Here is an 18377-nt window from a genome sequence, read left to right on the forward strand (position 1 = left end):
TACCCAATGGCAGGTTTGGAGTTAAGATCCTTCCCGAATGACTACAGCTGTCCCAATGAGCTCCTTCTAGAAATGTCTCGGCATCCCTTGAAAGACTGAAGGGCACTGTGGCAACATGGCGACCTTTTGAAACTCTCATGGTATATCCTTTCCCTGGAAGGAATTCTAAGGCCCTCCTGTCTTGTGTTACCTGCTGCGTACCGACCACTGGGGGAGGACACTGAAAATTTAATGAATTTAAGAAAAGCTGTGCAAGCTTCCCTTCTGGAGCAGCCTTGGGAAAGACTATTTTTCTGGTGCCCATTTACCTCCGGGGCTGATTTCACTACTGTGCTGGCCCCAAGCGGGGCAACGGTGAAGGAATCTGATCAACATCAGAGGTACCAACGCTAGAGATAGAAAATTGTGACTCTCACAACTGCACAACTGAGGGCTACTGACATGGAGAGTAAGGCCTTGGAAGTGCAGTGTTTTGCACGTGCCTCTGTGTGTGTTAGAGTACGAGGAAGAATTCAGCACAGAACTAAGAATATAGGACAGGCGGAGGATGGGGTGTTGAAAGAGAAGCATATGGGAGCAGATAAACAATTTATCTGGAAAGTGGAAACATACACAACATCCAGAGAATAACCATTAACAGACAAATAAAATATCTTGCATTCAGCAACTGACATAGAAATGCATTTGCCGTATATTTTTAAGTGGAAAAGAGAAGGCTATTCCACTAAGGTAAAATGCCATTTCTTATAAATGTGTGTGCAGAGACAACAAACTGAAAGGACGCACATCAAAATGTTTGTACCAGTGATTATTTCTGGATGTTGGAGTTAAAAGGGAATTTTACATATTTTTCCTTTGTGTGTGTATTTTCTAATTTTTCTATATTGAATATACAAAAAGGAAAAAAGTAATACATGTTTTTGAAAACTATGGCTTCTACATTTCTTTTATAATCATCACTGAGAAAACATATTTGGGCAGAGGAAGGAAGGAAGAGGTTGGAATAGGGGTCTGCAGGCTATAGCCTGTGGGTCAGATCCGACCTGCTGCCTGTTTTTGTAAATAAAGTTTTATTGGAACACAGCCACCTCATTCATTTACATGCTACACAGGCAGTGTTCAGTACTTGTGAGAAGACCATATGGCCTGTAAAACCAAATGGCCCTGGGCTTCCCTGGTGGAGCAGTGGTTGAGAGTCTGCCTGCCGATGCAGGGGACACGGGTTCGTGCCCCGGTCCGGGAGGATCCCACATGCCGCGGAGCGGCTGGGCCCATGAGCCATGGCCGCTGAGCCTGTGCGTCCGGAGCCTGTGCTCCGCAACGGGAGAGGCCACGACAGTGAGAGGCTCGCGTACCGAAAAAAAAAAAAAAACAAAACCAAATGGCCCTATCTGGCCCTTTACAGAAAAAAGTTTGCCAACCCCCTGGGTCAGAAGAATCCTTCCCTTGATATTGGATTATCCATTGCACATTATTAGCCGTGTGAGCTTGAGGGAGTCAGAACCTCCCTGTCCACTTTCCCCATATATAAAGAGAAGGATAACTCTGCTTAGAGTCATTAATGCATAAGAAGCGTTTAACACTGTTCCTTGTATGTTAGGAAACTCTCAAAAATATTACTCTACCTATTATTAACTACTTCTTTTATAGAAGATACCTCATTCCACCATTATCTAACGCAACTGCCAATGTTGTTAGTCAAAATTGCTCCATATGAGCAACTTTAGCCACTCACTGTTCTCATTTCTCCTGTGTCAGTTATAATCTCTGAGATAGTACCAATGTCATTAAGGTAGTTTGGGGTTTGCTAATTTGCCATGAAGGGCTGGGATTCCATCTAGCACTGTTGCATCCAAGTCCAGACATTTGAACGACTGAAATCATAATGCTATATTTGCATTACGCTTTGTACTTGTGAAACACAGGCAAACTAGCACAAAATGTAGCTATGGTGTGACATTCTGTACTCCTGCCCTGCTACCCTAAACATAAGCTTCTCAGATAAAGAATATTCTTTCCACCCTACAAAATAACACCTGTCTGTTGAATTTCAGTGGGTCCAGCAAGCTTCCACGACATGGTGACAATCACTCTTGGCACTGAGCGGAGATCCAGACACAGCCTGCCAAAACATCTTTGGGAAGACCTGTCTGAAGGAAACATGGGACTCTGGATCCTGCAAAATTTTGAGAGTCTGTCATTCAAATACATTTAAAGATGGCATTTGGGGGCTTGGTACAAATTCAAAATTGGAATTTTTTTAAAAAGAGGGGGCTTCTCCAAGAATGAGACAAGAAGAGAGACTTGATTATCAATGGAATGTAATTAGTTGCAGATAGGAAAGGATAGGATGCAGATAGGAAAGGATCGGATGAAGATAGGAAAGGATAGGATGAGTTTCATGAAAAGCAGGCAAATCAGGAAACTGAAGGACTAATCAAAGTATACTTATCAATGGAAATGAAGAACGGCTTTAAATTCAGGGCTAAGTCTATCAAAGGAAGAACAAACTCAGTTTAATCCAATCAACACAATGTCTATTTTATGCCAGGCACTGGGTTAACACAGCTATAGGTGGTAAGATATATCAGATGCTCTTTCTACCCTAGAGGAGTTTCTGGGCTGGTGGATGGGAGATGAATGTGTAACCAAATGATGTCTTATAATATTAACAATAATAGCTGTCATTTGTTGTAAAAAAAAAAAAAAAAAGTAAAGAAAATTCAGAATGAGAAAAATGAATTCTGCTTGGAAAGGTCCAAGGAATGCAGGAAAGAGAGGAATAATTTGAGTTAGGCCTTGAAAATTACTAAAAGTTCACTAGGTGAATATTGGGACAAGAACGAGAGTGGTCTGCTGCAGTTTTGGAATAGGATGGATACAAGGAATGGCTAAAATGAAGATGAGGAATGATTATGCCAAGCTTAAGAATCTGGGCTTCATCCAGTAGGTTTTACTTATATACATATATACGTGTACACATACATACATCTACATATACACACATATATACATACACACATATTTCATTTTTTTTTAAATGCAGGGAGTGACCCGGTTGAGTCTGGTTTAAAATGACAAAAGAATGATTTCCTAGAGAGCCATAAAGTTGGATCATGGGAGATTGTGTAGCAGAAAGATGGAAAACCTAGACCACAGAGATGCGAGTAAGAATCTTGAGGAGGGGATGTAGACAGAATACAGCATGTTTTCAAACTGAAATGCAGAAGTGGAGGCAAAAAGTCTAAACCCAGAAGAAAGGGAAAAACAAATGAATAAAATTCTGGTGTGGGAGGAGGAAGGGTAGGTGAGCAGGGAGAAGAGTATGGCTAGGGCACTGGATTTGGCACACAGATTTTTTTTCTCTCAGAGACATAAAGGAAACAGTGAAGGAAGGGTAAGAACACAGATAATATTGCAGGGAGGGATGTTGAGAAAATTCATCACTACTGACCTCTACTCTTAGAGTAATGAGAGGGATGGGGGCTTTTTGGAAACGGAGTTAGGCATGGAACCACCTTTGGTGGCTGGGAAAGGGAAAACGCTTCAGAATCCACCTGGGCCAACAACTCATACATTGGCGATGTCTCATCCGCACATTTGATTTTTTTCCAAGACTGCTTTGAGCTTATCATTTCACTCACCTAGAAAAATGCTTTATCACTGATGGGTGTTGAATGACACTCAAGAGAGGAAAATCTGATTTCCTCAACCTGACACTCAGGCCTTCTCCAATGGAACTCTCGATCTACCCCTCTGATCTATCTCCACCTCCTTCACTGTTCCCTCCTCTGGATTCAGAAACCCAAATGCTTTCAGGCTCAGGCAGGTCTAACACAGCGTAAAAAGAGGCATGGTCTGAGGCAACAGGGAGTGGTGAGGTTCGTGGCTCGGAAGCTGTTATATTTTCTTTTAAAATTCTATCAGGGACTTACCTGGTGGCTCAGTGGTTAAGAATCCACCTGCCAATGCAGGGGACACGGGTTCAAGCCCTGGTCCAGGAAGATCCCACATGCTGCGGAGCAACTACTACGCCTACGCACTACACCGTGCGCCACAACTACTGATGCTGAGTGCCACAACTATTGAAGCCCACGCGTCACAACTACTGAAGCCCGCGTGCCTAGAGCCTGTGCTCCGCAACAAAAGAAGCCACCGCAATGAGAAGCCTGCACACTGCAATGAACAGTAGCCCTGGCTCGCCACAACTAGAGAAAGCTCACGCGCAGCAATGAAGACCCAACGCAGCCAAAAATAATAAATAAATAAATAATTTAAAAAATTCTATCAGGATCAAACAAAATATGTAAATACAATTTGATATTTCAGGGACTTTCTCTTCTAAAATTGTACACGAATTCAGCCTCCTCCAAGCAGATTTCCTAATAAACCAGACTCATAGATAAGAGTTCCTTCTCAAGTCCCCTTTGGTATTTACCCCAACCTTCCTTTGTGTATCACTCACCTGTACTTGTATGATGCTATCTTTCATAGCACAGAGGTCAGAACATGAGCTCTGGATTCAGATGGCCCTGGAAAAATCCTTGACTTTGCCACTTTTAGCCTGATATGACATAAGACAAGATACCTAAGTTTTCTGAGTCTCATATTTCTCATTTGTGAAATAGGAATAATATTACCTTATGGGGTTATTGTGAAGATAAAAATATATGCAAAATACTTACTGGAGTGCCTGGCATGAAAACACCGAAATATTTTTAATAATATATGGTTTTCCCTAACATCATGATAATTGTCTTAATGATCAAGAATCAAATCTTCTGAATTCTTTACACTCTGAGTTACTAGAGAAATGTCTTGGGAGTATTTGCTGCTAAGTACCTGTTTGGGAGATAAGTTGATATTTATTTGCAATAATTAGACTACTCAAAAAGGCATGGGGCAAAGCAAAATTTTGGTGGGCTGGGGAAACTGAAGTTGATAGTTTTTAGGGCCCTAATTAGAGAACTGAGATACCCTTAAACAGTGAAACAAGAACTACACATACACATGTATATACATGCATACACACACACACATATATACATTTGTATCATTCTTTACCATTTGCAAAGTAATTTCTATACTCTGCTTCTTACAAACCTTTGTATGGAGTCCATACAGTTATAGATCACCACCAACAACAGTAACTGATACCAACTTTGTAAGGTATATTATCATAATTTTATTTTAGAGAAAGGGAAACTGAGGCTCAGAGAGGTTAGACTTGGCCAAGGGGACTCATCAGTGACTCATCAGCGGAGGGGACTCCATCACAGGTCTCCACATCCCTGCTTTCTCTAATCTTTCATAACTTTCCAAGATATGAAACTTGTCAGGAGCAATTAAACACTTAACAGCCACATCACCCTAACATAAATCTGGGAGCTGGAAAACATATCTACTGGAACTCTGAATGAGGAACATGAGAGTCCACACACAAATGGCCTAGAATGACACTGGCCAAGACCTCTTGAGGACAATAGTATTTCATGCACACAGTGCCACAGGCTCTTAACTAGAATCAATCTCGTGTGTGGGCTTCAGTTCCCTCTGTTGACGCACAGCATCACGCTCACCACCATAAACAGTGCTGTCTGAAGGAGGAGAGTCATCGGTCCACTTAGCAGGTGGCCTCTAAAAGGGCTCATTGCCAAACCCCCAAAAGCACGCAGCAACAGAGGCTCTGCGCACACAGCCTGGGCTCTGTGCGGATGGATGGGAGATCTGACTCGCCGCGTAGGGAGTACACAGTACAGTAATTTTCAAACAGGGATTGGGAGCGAAACCAAGGGGAGGGGATCTCCCAATTTTACAATCTGACTTCAGCATGTTCTAAAAACACGGCAAAGTAAAAAGCAAAACAAAACAGAGTAATTAACAAAACCATCAGGAGAAAAGGAATCAAATTGATACAGAAGCTGAAAAGCAAACAGGGACTTCTCAGGACAGGTTGTGCTTCATTGACTTAATTCCTCTGACAGGGTCAAAAGCTCAGGAGCAAAGGAAGCTAGACCTTCGGTCATATTTGATTTATTATAATGTGACATTCTCATAGGGAACTGGAAAGGTGGCATAAAGAGGGGGAAGAGAAGGAAAAGCTGGATCTGGTTGAAAGTAAGGAAGTATGAGATCGAATTGGTGGCTATAAAACCTTCACTCTGCTCCTGGAATTGGGAGTGGAAAAACACGCTCACTAAGAGGGAGTCTTGTCTGTTTTGGGCCCCTACTCTGATTACTTCTAAGCCAAGCGACCTGCTGGACTGTCCCTAAGAATGGGTCTCCTGTTGTCCCATAACAATGTGACTTAGCTTTTAACAGTTCCTGGTAATCCAAGAACTTGTGTGCCCTTTGCACAGCTCAGTTTAGCTCCAGGCCTCTGTTTCCTCATGGGAATAACAGGAGACAGGAGGTGCCTTCTAGTCCGACACCATGGAACCAGTGGTGTCTTGCTTTTCTATCTCACTGCGGCGAGCACGGTGCAGAGCCCATGGTGGTCCTCACTGAATGCTTCTCACTTACTAAACACAGACCACTAATGAGGATGACAGATAACATTTATTGAGCCCCTACAATGGACCTGGCACTGTTCTAAGTATGTTTTAACTCCTTTCACCTCCCAACAAGCCTGTGTGGTAGGTCCTGTTGACGTTAAGCGCTCAGCTTGAGTCTCCCACTGAAGTCTGGGCCTCGCTTCCTCACCTGTAACAGCTTGCAAGATTGAGAGCTACAATTTGCTAACACTGAATGGTTCCAGACAGTTCTAGGTACTCGACAGTGGACAGTTCTCAGCAGAGCCTCTTGCACATAGAAAACCTCCAAGAAACAACTGGCATTATTCAAGATGTCAGGGGTTTTCTAAAGCAGGACTGCTCCAGGGTTACAACTTTGGTAAGGCGATTCCTTCTGGCTGGCACTGGCATTTCGCATGTCTCAGAAGCCTTTGGTGTGGGTCTGCTATCTGGTGCTGGCCGGGAAAAGGGTATCTTGTAAGTGAGAGAGGCACTGGGATAAGGGTTTAGAAAGCTAGCTCCTGACCCCAGCTCCCCATTTCCTGGCCGTGGGACCTACGCAAGCCTTTTCCTTTAGTCTGTTTCCCACACTATAAAACCTATAGAGGTGATGACAGGAGGGGAGGGTCATCCAAGAGAAAACTGGTAACCATAGCAAACCCCCCCCCACCCGTGAGAGGAGCCTTGATTATAATAATTCTACAGAGAGCAGCCAGTAGGTGATACAAGAGCAGTGTATGAGGTGTATTTAAGTCTATGCTGCTGGTTAAGAAAAGTATATTCCTTCTGTTCTTGTTCTGATCTGTGAAACAACACATAGTTCATTTGGTGACAACTTCCATTCTTATCCTGCCACATACCATCTCTAATATTAAATAAATTATGTACTTAGAATATCAATAAACGTCCCCAAGAGCAGTAGTTTCCTTAACTAACTTAACAAAGCCGCGCTGATCTGTGATGAAAATGGGAGAAATAAAAACAATGTATGTTTTTCTTAAAGTGAAATGTACTCCATTTTTAAGCCATGAGGGTCTTTTTTTTTTGTTAAAATTCCTTTGGTTTATAAAATGGTGGTGAGAGTAGTTTTTAATTGAAAAAGCTATTAATGAGTAAAATATAAAAGGGCCAACTGTGTGCTATGGCAACGAATATTTTCTAAAATTTAACTCATCTGTGAAATACAAGTATCTTGGATGCACAGGTGTAGGCTCAGACAAGCAGAATCTCAATAAGACAAGAGAACTGTTCTCCTTTCGTCAGCAGTACATCTTCCAGCAACTGGCAGACTATACCTTTCTTTATAAGAATGTTCTGGTATCTGATTATTCTTCCAGTGAAAAATGCATAAAGTGGATTTTCAATCTCATTATCCATAACTATATATTATAGACAAATGAATAGAAAACTCTATCTATTCACCTAACTACCTTTAACCTAAATGATCCTACAGCTAGTATGGAAAGACGCAGGATGGCATTTTCATTTTTTCCTTTTAAAAACAGTATGTCCATTTTAGAAAATCTGGAAAGCACACAAGCTTGTAAAAACCAGCTTTGAGATATAACTTGTTTACAATAAATTTCACAGATTTGAGGTGCCAAATAGATAACTGTGACAAAGATACGAAGCATTTTCATCAGCACAGACAGTTCCGTTGCTCCTCTTCGTATCAATCTCCCTTCTAGTACCCCGCCACACACACCCCCGGAAGTAACCACCGATCTCACCGCCATCACTGTAAGTTAATTTTGTTGTTTTAGAATTTCATATGATTGGAATCACGCTGTGTGTGTTCTTTTCTTTCTAACTTCTTTCTCTGAGTACACCGTGACATTCATTCCTGTTGTCATATGCATCAGTAGTTGGTTCCTTTGTATTGTTCTGCATTGTTTCTGGTGTGAATACAGCACACTTTGTTTTACCCATTCTACTCTTGATGGACCTAAGGGTTGTTTAAAATTTTTGTCTGAGTAAAGCTCTTTTGGATATGAGTGGACTGGAATTTTTATGAACGTATGTTTCCGATTCTCTTTAGTAAATATCTGAGAGCAGAACGGCAGACCATCTAATAAGTGTGTGATTAACTGTGTAAGAAATTTACTTTCTGCATCTGGTGGCACCATATTTACTCACAACAACAGTGTACAAGAGATCCAGTTGCTCTACATCTTCCGCAACACTTGGTATTGCCAATCCTTTGAACTTCAGCCATTCTACTGGGTGTAAAGTGATATCTCACTGGGTTGTATCTGCATTTTCCTGATGACTTAATATTGCTGGGCATATTTTCATGTGCTTATTGGCCATGCTTTTACCTTCTTTGTGAAGTGTCCAAATATTTTGTCCATTATTATTGGTCTGTCTCTGTTCCAGCTAAGCAGGTCTTTGGGGTTCTGTATCTCCTGCATGTGCCCTTCTCTCCAGATTTCAGGGGGGTGATTTGCATTATGACATCAGCTCTCTGACCCACTGTTTTTCAGTTTATCCAGCTTTTTTTTTTTTTTTTTTTGGCTGCATCGCGCAGCTTGTGGTATCTTAGTTCCCCAATCAGGGATTGAACCCCTCGGCAGCAAAAGTGTGGAGCCCTAACCACCAGACTACCAGTAAACTCACTGTGTCCAGCTTTGTCTTGTGGTAAGGATTAGAGTGATGACATCCAAGCTCTTTACATATCAGAGCTGAAATCAGAAGCCTTCTGCATCTAATGAGATGATCATATGACTTTCTTCATTTACTCTTAACATGACGAATCACATCGGTTTTCGAAAATGGAATCAACTTTACATTCCTATGCACACATGACCATGATGTAATATCCTTTTTGTCTATTGTGAGATTCAACCCTTGTATTCTGTCAAGGTTTGTAGGTTTATGTTCATGAAGGATATTGGTCCGTACCATACCATTCTTGTAATATCTTTGTTAGCTTTTGGTATCAGGGTTAGTCTGGTCTCATAAAATGAGTTTGGAAGTGCTCCCCCTTTCTCTATTTTTGAAAGAATTTGTGAAAATTTGGTTGCTAATTCTTGACTGTTTTAATTTATTGGAAAAAGCCTTCTGTGCTTGAAACTTCCTTTATGGGAAGTTCTGATTAAAAGTTTAACTGATTAAGAGATCCATGGCTATTTAAATTTTCTAGCTTTCTTGAGTCAGATATTGTTAAGTTATCGTTTTTAAGGAATTAGTCCATTTCATCTCAGTTGTTAAGTATGTGGGCATAAACCTGTTCATAATATTTTCTGCTCTTTTAATGAATGTAGAAAACTTAGTGATATCCCCAACTTCTCACTTGATGCTGTCTTTTTTTCCCTCATTCAGGCTATCTAGACATTTATCAATTTTTGTTGATCTTTTCAAGGAATCAGGTTTACCTTTGTTAATTTTCTTTATTGCCTGTATGTTTTGTGTCTTACTGATTTCAGCTCTTTGAGATTAGTATTCTTCCTTCTCTAACTTCTTAAGGTAAAATTTTAATTAATCAAGTTCAACTCTTTCTTCTTTCTTTTCTAATACAGGCATTTCAGGCTATAATTTTCCTCTAAGTTCTGTAGCTGTACCACACAAACGTTTGAAATATTAATGTTTCTACTATCATTCAGTTCAAAATATGTTTTAGTTTCTCTTGCGATTTTTTCTCCCTCTCCCATCTGGTTACATGGATGTGCATTAAGTTTCTAAATATTTGGGATCTTCTTGATTATCTTGGTAGTGATTTCTAATTTAATTTTGTTTCGGTCAGAGAATGCACCTTGTGCCACTTCAGGTTTTTCAAATTTACTGACACTGATTTGTGCCCTGGTGTATAGTACATCATGGTGAATAAGTCCCCTGAACTGGAAAGTACAGACATTCTGAAGCTGTTGGGTACAGTGTTCTGCCTGGCATGTGGTAGTGGTCACATAAATTCTATAAAACAAATGAATTAATTATGATTTAACAAATAAATGAAATGAATAGGAAGGGATTGGTCAAGGGGCTAAAACGAAGCTACAGTTGACCCGTGAACAACGAGGGGGTTAATCCGCCTGCAGTACTGTTAGCCCTCCGTATCCATGGCTCCCCTGCATCCGCGGATTCAATGAACCATGCAGTCCTATTGCATTTTCCATTGAAAAATATCTGCGTATAAGTGGACCTGGGTATATGAAACCCACTTCGTTCAGGGGTCAACTGTATTTAGAGAGAAAGGAGGTAGCCAGTGTAGCTAGACTGAAGATGACAGGATGACTGTAACTGAGGAAGCAAATATCCAGAGGATATAGGGGACGTCGGGTTAAAGCAGAGGCAGAAAAGGTTGTTTGTAGAAGGGAATAAGAGCATGCCCTCTGAAACAAGAGGCAGGAGAAGACAGATGGGTAGAGGGTAAAAAGTTTTAGGGAAATCCCATCAAACAGCGTGTAAGTTTTCAGCGTAGCAGAAACCAGACCTTTACTAGCGATGAAGAAAGGAATTGGGAGAAAGCATGTTGGGAGAGCCACTTAACAGGCCACTGGGATGAAGAAAAGGCTGAGGGAAGGCATCATGGCTCCATGGAGGCCTGGCACGTGAATCTGTACTGGGGGGCAGTCATGAAGGGCTTTCTTCAGCAAAGGTTTCTATACCCAGGAACCTAAACAGGATCTAGGGGTGGGTTTCAGTAAAACCTCAGCAGAACTGTCTAATCATTTATCAACTTCATGGGACAAGTTCTATCACAGGGCTTTTATCCTGGGAGCTACAGGATGGGTTACTTAATCCAGAAGAGGAGGAGTAAGAAAGGCTTTTGTAGGAGGTGGTATCTGAACTAAAGCCCGAAAGGAAGTTGGAATTATCCAGGTAAAAAGGTGGGTTTGAGGAGGGTAGAAGAAAGCATGGCATTTGAGAGCCCTGCAGCTCAGAGTGGGAGGGAGTAAGGAAAACCAAGCACTGTAACTGCCACCGTCATCCAAAATCTTGAACCAAAACAAACAAACAAAAAACAACAGTTTGCTTTTAAAAATTATGAAATGCTCATCCCTGCAGGTGTCTGAGCAAAGGCTGTCTGGCCATCTAGCAGGGATGTTGGAAAGGACATGTGGGGAGACATCTGATTGAAGTGGTAGGGGGACACTCGCTCCCCACCCTATTCCTTCATGGAAGAACTTCCCTAACACTCCTGGCCTCTCTCTCCTCCCCTCTGTTTGGTGCCCTTGGAAGCAGGAAACGGGTTTGCCCAGCCCAGCCTCATGTTCTGTCCTGTCTTGTGACCTGTGTGCCTGATGGCAGTCTGCTTTCTCCCAGGCGGTTAGAGGGGCACTTCCCAACTGTGCCAGTGACCAGAATACCTCATTTGGAGGGAAAATATTCTTAGCAAATCAATTCATCTGAAGACCTAAAGGATATTCTCCAAAAAAGCTTTATCAGGAATGAAGCTGATATTCTGATCTCCATTCATATTTCTCATTGCAAGGCGTAGTTTTAAACTGACCCCATAAAACCTCAGATGACATCTGAAGTCACTTCCAACATTCAGAAATCTATCATCCTGAATCATCAAGACAACCAAATTCAGCATCCTAGGTTTAAGAATGTGGAGGAGTATAGAGGTGATGTTAGTAAGCTTTCTATCAAAGGGCGTTAAAAATGAAGAATAAATGCTGTTATTGGAAAATTAATATGTGGAAACTCATGCCCCGATGATGTCCAAACTCTACTATGCAGATACAAAATGCTGCTCGGGATTCAATAAAAAACGTAGAGCAGTTCATACAAAAGAGAAATGTAACAAAACACAAAGATATACAAAATAGAACGCACTATGCAGAGGGCAACCCAACAAAGACAAGAAAATGTGCAGACGAAGCACTGGGGTAGCTCAACAAGCCCACATTTCATTGGGCTACACTGGGTTCCACAAAGTAGTGTTCTCACAGGTATAGCACATAAAATAATTACTCTACTTCTTTGGACACTTGTTTACTACACACCCCACCGACCTCCATGGGTAATTCTAACCGTGATAAAAGACTAGGAAGGGGCTTCCCTGGTGGTGCAGTGGTTGGGAGTCCGCCTGCCGATGCAGGGGACACGGGTTCGTGCCCCGGTCCGGGAGGATCCCACATGCCGCGGAGCGGCTGGGCCCGTGAGCCATGGCCGCTGAGCCTGCGCGTCCGGAGCCCGTGCTCCGCAACGGGAGAGGCCACAGCAGTGAGAGGCCCGCGTACCGTAAAAAAAAAAAAAAAAAAAAAAAGGACTAGGAAGACAATAGCAGAAGGGTCAATGTTAGCAAATGCACAGAGCCCACAATCCAAAGGTTTCAAAAAGATAAAGAGGTTTCCCCTTTATTCCACAGCATAAGTGGAACGGCCAAATTTCAGGGCGCTACATCCCAGAGGAATACTTTGAAAAGGGGAAAGAGGTACAAATGGGCAGTGTCTGAAGCACAGAAAGAACCCGAAGTATTCACTGATTTTGTAGGAGACCATTGAGAAATATGACAAGTCAATACTGACCACCTGCAGGGGACATTCACAGGGTAAGTATTTATTCCTGCAGACATCTAAAGGATTGCCACCCGTGTTCCACGAAGCAGGCCACGTGGAAACCTTTTACACATTCAAAATAGCTTCTAAAAATGCACTTTGTATTCTGGGGAGCTCTGAGCGCCTCACCCACGAAGATAAGTCTTTAAAGTTGGGGGGGGGAGAACCCTTTACAGAGGAAGGGCTTGACGCGGAAGGAAATGAGTTGATTTTAGCAGCCACCGCAGGAAGAATACCAGGCACAGCCAGGGGCTGAAACTGCCTCAAACCTGAAAAGATTCTTAACTGTGCATAAAAAAGAATCCGAACGTTGCCTGTGAGCTTACACCTGGCCCCAGTAGAGCTTCCTCATTAGCATTCCAAGCCCGGCCTCAGAAAGCTGGGGAAAGAATCTTGCAAGTACAGGAAAATAGTCAAATTTCTTTCCTTCAAGCCTAATCTGATGATTTAAATATATCTCTCCTAACGCCTCTCAGGTGTTCTAACCATCTCATGCCTGTTAAGAGCACTTCTGCAGGGAGTTACCACTAGTAGCGTCTCTTCTGATTTAACTCATCTGCCATAAAATAGTAGGTGCCTTCTGGACATAATGAAATTCTCAGAGATTCTAAGAGGAAATTTGCACAGTGTTTTGAATACTGGTGTGTTAAAACATACCTTAAGTTTCCTTAGACTTTGGAGAAACTGGATGGCGGGGGGGGGGGGGGAGTTTGTTTATAGTTTAATGTATTTTAAACAAAGGCATCAGAAAGATGTTAATGTAGTGGAATCATTGGTGGAAACCAATAAAAAAAAAAAGAAACAACTACCAAGGTTAAAGGGTCATTTTCAAAAAAGTTAAAATCCTGACTGTCATCATATACAAAAATAAACACATGTTTAAGATTTTGTGGAAACTGATAAGATGTTACAACCAACTCAAAGGAGAAACCAAAGAGCAGACACATGTTCAGATCAGGAGGAATGAAATGAATGTGTAAATGGGAGACAAAACTCACCTTTTTCACAGTGGATTGGGAAGTCAACTGAACCTCTGTGGGACAGAATTTACACATCTACAAACAAGAATTATTTCATACTGCTATCACTTACCTACAACTTACAGAGTTGTAGAACAGCTTCGTAGAGTCAGAATTAGATAACCCGAAATGATGTGCTACTGAGGGTGCACGGTTTTCTAAGGAGGCACAATGTTTTCCCTACACAGATCACTGGCTATTTTATTTATTGCTGTATTCCCCACACCTGGTACAGGGCAGATGCTCCATAAATACTTGCTAAACAAACGTCTACTATGTATCAGGCATAAAGCTAAACCCTTCGCATGCATCGTCCCCTTTAACCTTTCCAACAACGCTTTAAGATAAATATTACTCTCAGATCACTGACTTGAAACTAGCTTGTGTGATGCTGCACAGTTATCACTTGTCAGAGGTCGAGGGGTGGAGAACAGGGGCGGGGTGGGAGGAGTGGGATTTGCCTCAGGTCTGTAATCAGAAAGCTCATCTTTTTTTCTTCCTAATTCTTCTTTCCATTTAATATGTCTTTTTTATTTATCGTCATGGTCCCACACGCCTCTAAATTAAGGGATTGTTTATATGTTCCAGAGATATAACATGCTTCCCTGATGAGCATGATGTTGGAGACCCTTGCTTTAAGACACATAAATGAACAGCAGTACTCAGGAGAATCTAAGCATAAATAAGAGACACATGGACATCTTTATTGTGGCCTCGCAGATAAGCACAGGATACTTACCAGCCCACATCCCAACCCCCATCCTTAGGTGCTCATTATAATTTTCAGGATAACAAAGATGGATGAATTCATCAGTGTTTACGTGTGTGGTTTGTTCTCATAGAAAGTGCAGCAGCACTTAGGCAAGCAGCAGCAGCTAACATTCACCGCTTACTGTGACCGTGAACTACTTCCCCAGCGACACTCTGAGGCGGGTGCTATTATCACCTCCTCTTCACAGGTAAAGAAAGCGGGAATACACCAAGTCACCTTCACAGAATCACGGAGCTAAGCTGCAAGTCTGGGCTTTGACCTGGCACTTGTAACCCCCTCCCGGCCCTCACTCTGAGACACTCTACTGTCTGCATCGGCTGCTGAGGCTGTCTCTGCCGTCGTGTCTTGATTTTTCACAATCCTCTTTGCCCAGTTTATCAGCGCCTACAAGGGTACTAGGCTTCCTGCAGCCGCCAGCACCCCAGGGCTGGAACTGCAGGCTGGCTTCAGTCCTGAAAGCTATCTATCTTCGGGCCACTTGGCACCTGCGATCATTTGGGTAGTTTACATTCACCCTTGCAGAGGGACAGGACACAAAAGTGGTCTTCTGAGGCCTTGAATAGGTGAAGGTCAGAAAGATGTGTGTGTCAAGTGTTAATCTGAAATCATTCTCTCCTAAGTCCCCAAATAATCCCCTGCTTTCTTTTCTTGCCAGAAAACAGGCTGCCCTCAGAATGAAGTAACAGTATGATTTTAGACACCTCCAGATGAGTTTCGACATGAAGAACGGCACAATGCTAGTAGGTAGAAGGTGTCGATAAATGATTAACTTAGTGGTTTGTTTATATCATTTCATTTAATCTTCACAACGACTCTCTGAGACAGGTATTGTTATTATTACCATCTCCATTTTGGAGATGAAGAAGTGAGGTTGAATAACCTGTCTAGGTTAAGCAGCTTGTCCAAGATCTCAAGAAGGTTGCAATTTACCAACACCAGAGGTGTTTGTGGAGACGAGGTATGCCACCAAAAGCAATATGACAGCTGTTTGCAACACAAGGCCACTTGGCAGAAAGCCTTAGGAAGTGGTACCATTTACTCCATAAGCATTGACGCATGAGACCTTTATTTCTGAGGGGGGTGTAATGCTCATCCTTTTCAAACCATTATAAACGCTTACCCTTCCCTCAAGGGTATCACAGAATTCCCACCCCCAACAAAAGATAACACTACTTTCTCATAAGATCATGAAAAAGGTTTTGCCGTTACTATCACACAAGCATTAAGAAACAGACATTATCTGGTGAAGGTTCCCATAAGCAGCCAAATGGTTACTAACTGGTTGATAAATTCTAGGGGTGGAATAGCTGACCCTGTATGGGATTTTCTTATATCCTTAAGGGAGGGACTAAGAAAAAGAATCTAGACACTTGGAATCTAAGCTAAGTTCTGACACTGCCTTCAGGGTTTCAGGAATTTCATCCAAATGGGCCATTACCTCCAGTTCGGAGGAGAAAAGAAGTACATTAAGGACCATTTCTAGGCTTAAGTTAGGAGGATTTCACTCTCTGTTAACTCACTTTGAGCTACACCTGTGTGTTCCTTACATATTTAAACATTACTAACTTGGTCATCAGGAATCTCTGATAATGTAGCTCAGCGTTATTTAGAGACTTCCCTGGTGGTGAAGTGGTTAAGAATCCGCCTGCCAGTGCAGGGGACATGGGTTCGATCTCTGGTCCAGGAAGATCCCACATGCCGCAGAGCAATTAAGTCCGTGCACCACAACTACTGAGCCTGCGCTCTAGAGCCCACGAGCCACAAGTACTGAGCCCACGAGCCACAACTACTGAAGCCTGTGCACCTAGAGCCGGAGCTCTGCAACAAGAGAAACCACTGCAATGAGAAGCCCGCGCACCACAACTAAGAGTAGCCCCTGCTCGATGCAACTGGAGAAAGCCTGTGTGCAGCAATGAAGACCCAATGCAACCAAATAAATAAATAAAAATAAAATTAAAAAAAATGTTATTTAATATTAGAAGCCTTTTTTCTCCAAATCAAGTTTTCTGTGCAATTTGAATATGTGAAACAGACACACCTATCTCAACCCAAAGCATGTCCCTCTGGCAGCCTCTAGTGCAACCAAGGGCTCCAAGGAACGCACTTTGAAAACCACCCATCTAGTCCTGCTCTAAGGAGGTACGATCTGCCCCAGATTTTGAAGCTACAGGGTAAGAACTGAACTGCAAAAATAAATGCTTTCTGCTTGACGTGACCCTTTTCAAAGTGACGGGAGTGAATATAGAGGTTAGCATTTCTGAAGATGCCAAGTATGAGTTTGGAAAGGGCTTGGCATCAGGTGTGCTGAGCTACTCGACAGCAAGTCCCTTTCCCACTAGAGGGTCAGTTTTCGCTTAGAAAAAAGAAGAATCTGGACTGGAATCAGGTCTTCTCAACACTTTTTCCCACCTTGAAGCACAGTTTTGGTGCACAGAGCATGTTCCTCCATCCTATCTTTCATTATAGGGTTTGCAGAAGAGGAGGGTGGGAGGAATGGTACCCACGATCAAGCAACATCTCAAGGCAGGTGGGCAGGCGAGGTCTGCAAAAGACCCCCTTACTCTGATGGGCTCCCACCGTGGACCTATCCGCTCCCTCCTACCCACTCCATTCTCCAATTGAGAGACACGATCCTACAGGCTTTTACAGTTCATTATGCTGTCATATTTCCTGCTGCCAAGTGCTTCTCAACTTCCACATATAATACTCGAAGCCCCTTGATTTAAAGGGAGTCTTAATTTGTGCTTTGAGGGTATTCATCTCAGGGGCAGTGAGTTAGTATTATTATATTCAGTCCAGAATTTTCCTATTTAGAAAACTTTTCTTCTTAAAACATCTACCTACGGACGCTGTAACCAAATTAATTTGAAGGATCTCCTCCCTTTCTTTACTCTAGGACTGCTACACTCTTATTTTCTCTAGGATCCCCCAACCCCTTACCCTGATTACCACATACTTTTATACTGGACATTCAAAATCCATGTTCCCACTTATGCTTGTTAAGTAGCATGGCGTGCCCAGATCTGGAATTTATCGTTCCTTTTAAAGTAAACCCATGCCAGACAATTTCAGCTGGGAGATGCTTTTTCATTTTAAGGGTGTGGGAAAGGCCATTGAGATGGGAAGAGGGAGAGGGAGTGAAATATTTCGGATACTGCATACTTTACCCGTTATGTCATGCTGTTTGAATGACTCACTGTAGATCTGATACTGATTCGGACAATGTTTCTTCAGCCACTTGCAGACATCCTGCTGAGTCCACAGAGCCACTGGTTTTGACAGCTTCACCGTAGCCGACTATAAATACAGAAGGAAAAGAAGATCTGTTAGTGCCAGCCTCATGCCTAGAAAGGCACTGCTGTTAGAAGTCCTCTAGTGTGGTAAAGGCTACAGGCTGGATTCCCTGAAGATAAACATCTGACTCTTGTCTTCCTCTGAGCCTCTGCAGAACTTCTCCATGCCCCTGAAAGCCAGAAAGAAAAGGTCCAGGTGGAGAAGGCCATGAAAACTACACCTATTCTCAGATTCTCTCTACTGGGAGAAGTCCCCAGGAAGTAGTGTTTTCTGATGA

The 18377-nt window shown here is 42.4% G+C and overlaps 1 protein-coding gene across 5 annotated transcripts in view; it reads right to left on the minus strand.

Moving 5' to 3' along the window:
- Nucleotides 1-18377, minus strand: part of SAMD12 (sterile alpha motif domain containing 12) — a 463668-nt gene that overhangs the window by 261553 nt on the left and 183738 nt on the right. For 4 of the 5 annotated variants that reach the window (XR_011376884.1, XR_009559688.2, XM_060287706.1 and 1 more), the window contains exon 3: nucleotides 17974-18103. Coding sequence is in view for 2 of the 5 variants with exons in the window: in XM_060287706.1 (XP_060143689.1) it covers nucleotides 17974-18103 (130 nt within the window). In the remaining 3 variants the exon portion in view is untranslated. The remainder of the gene's footprint in view (nucleotides 1-17973; nucleotides 18104-18377) is intronic. The other variant, XR_009559689.1, reaches the window with a different exon arrangement.

This window comes from Globicephala melas, chromosome 17 (assembly GCF_963455315.2).
Source record: "Globicephala melas chromosome 17, mGloMel1.2, whole genome shotgun sequence".
Classification (NCBI taxonomy): Eukaryota; Metazoa; Chordata; class Mammalia; order Artiodactyla; family Delphinidae; genus Globicephala; species Globicephala melas.